The sequence below is a fragment of the Morone saxatilis genome, unplaced genomic scaffold (genome assembly GCF_004916995.1).
Source record: "Morone saxatilis isolate NCDOM2014 unplaced genomic scaffold, NCSU_SB_2.0 Contig1, whole genome shotgun sequence".
Classification (NCBI taxonomy): domain Eukaryota; kingdom Metazoa; phylum Chordata; class Actinopteri; family Moronidae; genus Morone; species Morone saxatilis.
In genome coordinates, this window is record NW_023339651.1 from 16,840,415 (window position 1) to 16,846,021 (window position 5,607).

The window sequence follows — 5,607 nt, forward strand, 5'->3', positions numbered from 1 at the left end:
AAGCTTTGGATTTCTCCACATGCTGAAGTGGTGTACATGGCGCTGTATTAAGTCTGCTACTCAGCATTCAAAGTGTTTGGAGGGTTGTGTCGTTTTTGCTTTTCAGCCCTCACAAAGTCAAAGACACATGAGAAAAGTGAGAAAAGATTGCATTAAAATGTTTGTCCCGGCACTGAACCCCAAGTTGCTCCCCAGGTGCCAATGGCTGCCCACTGTGGACAACATATGATGTTATATATTGAAAGTAATATATACATATAAATACTATATTAAAATGTTAATTAGCTGCCTTTTTGTTATTGTGACGAGATCAACACGGCATGTGCACACACAAACACGTGTACAGTTCTCATGTTCTCACCTAGAATGTCAGGCTTGTCGTCTATTAGAATGTCTCCGGTGATTAATGTCTTGTCTCTTGTCAGGATGACCTGTTCCAGAAAATCATGGCCCAAATGCTTCTCTACCCAGGCATACTGAAAACACACACACACACACACACACACACACACACAGAGCAGATGATATCTAATTAGAAAAAGGAAAAACAGAATCGATGTTGGTGATTGACAGAGAAGCTGCTTACCTTCTCATACGGGCAGTGTTGGTAATGGTTTATAGGGCTGGTGCAAAGAAAGACATCTGTGCTGTGGAAAGAAAGGGAAACAAGACCAGAGTGGAAAAAATGTAAACATACAAACATTTCTATATTCCATCTGCTGATACCTGACAGACACGCTTGCTCTTTATAACGGGAATTAATATTGGAGACGGGCAGTGGGCCGTCCCTGGTAGGGAAACAAACAAGTGAAAAACAAAAGTGAAAAATATGAGACCAGACCATATGGCAGAGTTCCCTGATAAGAAAACAGGTTCATTCAAGCACTGGTGGCTAAAGAAACACATTCATTTCCACCAGGAGAGGAAATGTAAACATACAATTTCATAACTATGGCGGCTATTTTTAGACCTTATTCCACTGTGTTGTGTATTTCTGAGAATGCTATCGGAAATAGCAATCACAGCCTCCTTTGTGTTGACTCAGATTACACTAGTGTGAAATATCTCTCTGCAGATGCCAGGTACATGATGCTTTCACAAAACACACAAAGTGGAGTGCACCAAAAGCATGTGGGCCTGTGACAGACGTAACACTGATAGTGAGAGCTCAGGACTGAAGCTACTCATATCACACAGCATGTACCATCTTTAAATATATCGCCTGTTGGAATGAATAACTCTATAGTAGCAAGTGTATTGGCAAGAATCGGGCTACAAGATACGTATCACAATACACAGGCTACGATTCAATAATTGTGATATACTGCAATACTGTAAGCTTGGCGAGATATTGCAAATTCATTTAAAAAACTTTTTTTTTTTAGGAAAACTACCACAGTATAAAGAACACGCCACCATATAAATAAAGTCTGCTTTCAAAAAAGTTGGAATGTGCATTTGTATTTATCACAGTACCTGTATAATCCATCCATCATAGCCCTCAGTTTGCATTTACAACACAGCTATCGAGCAGTTGGGAGTTTAAACACAAACATTGGTAGTGTTTTTGAGAAATGGTTACAATATCACAAAATAAAATATCACGACACGATATTTTTCGATATTTCCTAACACGCATAAAAAGATTTATTTACATGTACCAATACCTGGGGATTAAAACCAGTAGAAACACTGAATAAAGCCATTTCAAAAAGGTTTAATAACTGTCTGATGACTAAAAATGACTAAAATTGTGTCGGTTTATCTGTTTTATCAGTCAAGGATATTTTAATATTTCTTTGACATTTCAATTCCAATGTCTGAATATTCTTAAGAAATAAAAGCTCATTGCTCTTTAAAAGAGTGTACTTGCATTATTACGCTCATCACTGTATCAGCAGCATAAAATGGCCTTCAAATGACAATAAATGTAACAGCAGTAGGAGAGGAACCTCATCATGCACACAGCACCAACCTGTCTATACCCAATACATTACAACAATAAGCAGACATGGTGCCCTGCTTTGTGATTTCCTTTTCGCTGACATGACACAGTGTAACATGACACAGTTTCCATCCATCAGTCGGACTCTGCACCTCCATACAGTATTGATCATAGAGTCTGCAATATGCATTAAACATCCATAAATAAACAATAGTGAGTAGGAGTGTGAGCATGTGTCTAACCTTAAACAGTGTTCCTCCTCACCATCCACCTTCTTTTATTCATGTTTTATTAGATATTGACTATTGGTCCAATGTGTTTTTTTTTTTTTTCCCTTTTTTTATTATTTTTTTTTTGTCTTTTTATGTTCCACTGTACAGCACTTTGGTCATTTTATACTGTGTTTAAATGTGGCTTTATAAATTTACTTTACTTACTTACTTACCTTATCACCTTATTCAAATCCAAAGCTCTCGCCAGATCGTTAGTGCTACTTAGTCGTCTGTTCCACCCACCACTGTTGCACTTTGAGGCACAAAATCAACTCCTGGTGTCCATCCCTCCATAAGCTCTCAGTCATTCTAACCTTAGATGAGAAATTCTGCACTCACTCCTCGGGCCCGCGCTGTCTTTGGTGAAAGTGCTTTTTAAATCATCTTGGTATGAGCAACAGAGTCACCTTAAATTAGATGGAGCCAATAACTCTAACCCCTAACCAAGCCGTTTTTTCTCTTTTATCTGAAACTTTATGCTGCTGTCTTGGCAAGGACTCCCTTTGTAAAAGAGATTTTGAATCTCAATGGGAATAGACCAGGTAAAATAAAAGTAAAATAAATGTGTTGTCTACTCTCCACATTCGCTCACATTGCGAGATGATGTTGCTCAGGAACCCGTGTATATCACATTGTACTCGCAGCCAAATCACTTTAAATATTAAATTAGTGAATTGCATCTTCAAGACCTACTTGTCCATCTTGGCCATCTCCTTAACCGCCTCCACTCCTCCTGGCAGCGGTTCCAGTTCTATGAAGAAGTCCTTGGACTCCCAGATGCTACTGGCTTTTTCCTGGAGTCGACAAATGAAAACAAAAACTATATAACATATAAACACACACACAAACGCGGCTTAGTATCAGCGTACATTGATAAGTTGATTGTATGTGCGTGCGTATCCACGTGAGTGTACATGTGCTCTGAAAGAAGTCCAAAAGGCAACATTTTCAAGGTCAGCAGGCACAGAAAAGCTGATATTTGAGCGAGACCGAACTGTACAGCTTTCTTGAATGTTTTATTCATGAAAAAGCAAAGACATGAAAAAGATCTTTGAGGTCTGTTTCTTCTTCTGTCCTCATGCTTAACATGGACATTGTACCCCTGACCTGGTTTATGATTTAGTGTCATATTTTATCAGTGTGACATAACATAAATTACATATATATTTTAGATGGCTTTTAATATCTTTACAAAAAACTGGGATGAGTAAGCAATTTCCCCTTCGTCACAAAGACAGATGGACTGGCTTTAACATGCTACTGCAGTGTGTAAGACCATTATGTAGGCTACATCTATGCTTCAGTTGTTTGTGCATCATTAGCAGACATACAAACACCAGTGAGAATCTAGTTCAAAGTATGCTGTATTCAAATAAAAGCCTAGAATAGTCTGTTGTTGATTCATTCATTTAGTATTATGCCCTATCGCTACTCCAAAGTTGGACAAATATGCGTTTCCACAGAAAAAACTCTAAATATTAAATGCGACGTTCACTCTTGACTGTGAAAATAACCTTAGGGTGTCTTAAAATACTGCAAATGACAGGCCCGTGACAAAGTGAGTAACGCACGGTGACAAATCAACATGAAGGTTAAAGTGGAAGTACCCAGACAGTCAAGAGCAGACTTAATAAGATACTGTAGGTTAGGTAAGGGCCAATTAAATAGGGTCACAAAACACACACACATATATATATTATATATGATGTAGTATATAATACGTATATATATATAATATGAGCAGACTGTATTTAAACGGCAATACAAACAACTAAAAAGGAAAGATTTGAATGGTTGAGAATGGTATAAAATAAGTGGTCATCTAGGATCTATTTCCACCTAGCAGTTTTGTCGTTTTAAGATGAGATTGAGTAGAAAAAACATTGTGGTTGACTGGTCAGACACTGTGCAAATACCATACGCTGGGGCATCTTGTGTGTGTGTGTGTGTGTGTGTGTGTGGGGGGGGGGGGTTGCATACTAGGCACTGCTTTAATTGAATGCACCACAAGCAAAATAAGGTTGTCGCCTGCTGATCTGTATAGTTCAGTAAATAATGTTTGTGTCTGTATCATGTTGATTAATATCAAACTGCAAACTGCAAAAAGAGCAAGGCCTGTCACTTGTCATTCTAACACAGTCTCTAAATGGGATACATTCCTGTTTAAAGACTACTTCACTGGGGACCCGGTGGGGACCAGCTCAAGGGCCTCTGCTTCTGTGCAGGACTGCAAAAGTGGATTTGAGGAACTATTTTAGTGCACAGGTATGCGTGTCACTTACACACAGGTCACTCCTCAGCCGCCCATACTGCGTCGACACCCAAAACCCCCGCCTGTCATCCAGGGTGATGTAGGGCTCGCTCGGGTACCTGGCCCGGTACTTCTTCAAGAACCCGCCCTCGAAGTCCGCCAGGACCCCGTCCATGTCAACCAGAACCCGCAGTCTCTTACCCGAGGCAGAGGAGGACGACATGTTAACGCAAATCCTCTTACACGGATCACGGAGCAAGGTTGTTCCTCTTCCGAGTAGGCGTGTTGTACGGGACAGTAAGGACATCGTTGACTGTTGACTGAGTGCTGCAACAACTGCCACAGCCGTTAACCCTCTCCGGACGACGACTGAAAACAGTGGAGAAAGTCCGCATGAGAGTCGAAAAGTTTTCCAAAATACTGCGGCCTTAATTTAAAAACTGTTCAACACTTAGCATAGGTTGTGCTGTTATTTGTATTTTCGTCAAGTTCTGTTTCACTGTTAGCTCAACTTTATCATTCTGGGCGTCTCTCTGCTAGTCAGCTGCAGTTGAGATAACGTTAACGGTCGGTGGCTAACTTTAGCTGAAAGGCTAGCCGCACAGCAGCGGGCAGGTCAAATGTGACATGCCTTTGGTCACAGTGTAACTGGGAGCTGTTTGCATCGTTTGTCAGTGTGTATTACCCACAGCCTTTCTCTCAAACCCACAGCATCTGCTACAGTGGCTGCTGGAGCAACCTGAAGCACAAGGAGTAGTGCACAACTGGCACTGCAGCAGCGAGGGGAGAAAAGCTCTGAGCAGTGAGAACAAGCTGTACTACAAGGCTGCTCGGAACAAAGATATTTTAGGTGAACGGGATGGCTCACTCCTCTGTTGTTTTCAATGCGCGAGAGCCAAGTCCCAGTCACAGCGAGCTATTTTACAATACTGCGCATTTTTCAAAAAAAAAAAAAAAAACGTTTTATAACCGCCATTGTTGTTATTATTGTTTTATGAGATAGTCAGATTATTATAGGCATGGTACAGTCGGCTATTTCTGTCTAAATGTGACAATAACCAATTCTGAATGGATAAAGTCATTTTGCATTTCTAAAAGTGACTGATTAGGGACATCCCAGCTGTACACAGAATACATGT

At 40.3% G+C, this 5,607-nt stretch overlaps 1 protein-coding gene across 1 annotated transcript; it reads right to left on the reverse strand.

The window, feature by feature from the left end:
- Nucleotides 1-361: 361 nt before the first annotated feature.
- Nucleotides 362-5,275, reverse strand: LOC118325479 (5'(3')-deoxyribonucleotidase, mitochondrial-like; the record flags this gene model as incomplete). The annotated part of the gene is given in 4 exon segments (XM_035658191.1): nucleotides 362-476; nucleotides 587-647; nucleotides 2,911-3,011; nucleotides 4,500-5,275. Coding segments are annotated over 4 exon segments (553 nt in total), but the record flags the coding sequence as incomplete, so codon positions are not given.
- Nucleotides 5,276-5,607: the final 332 nt, after the last annotated feature.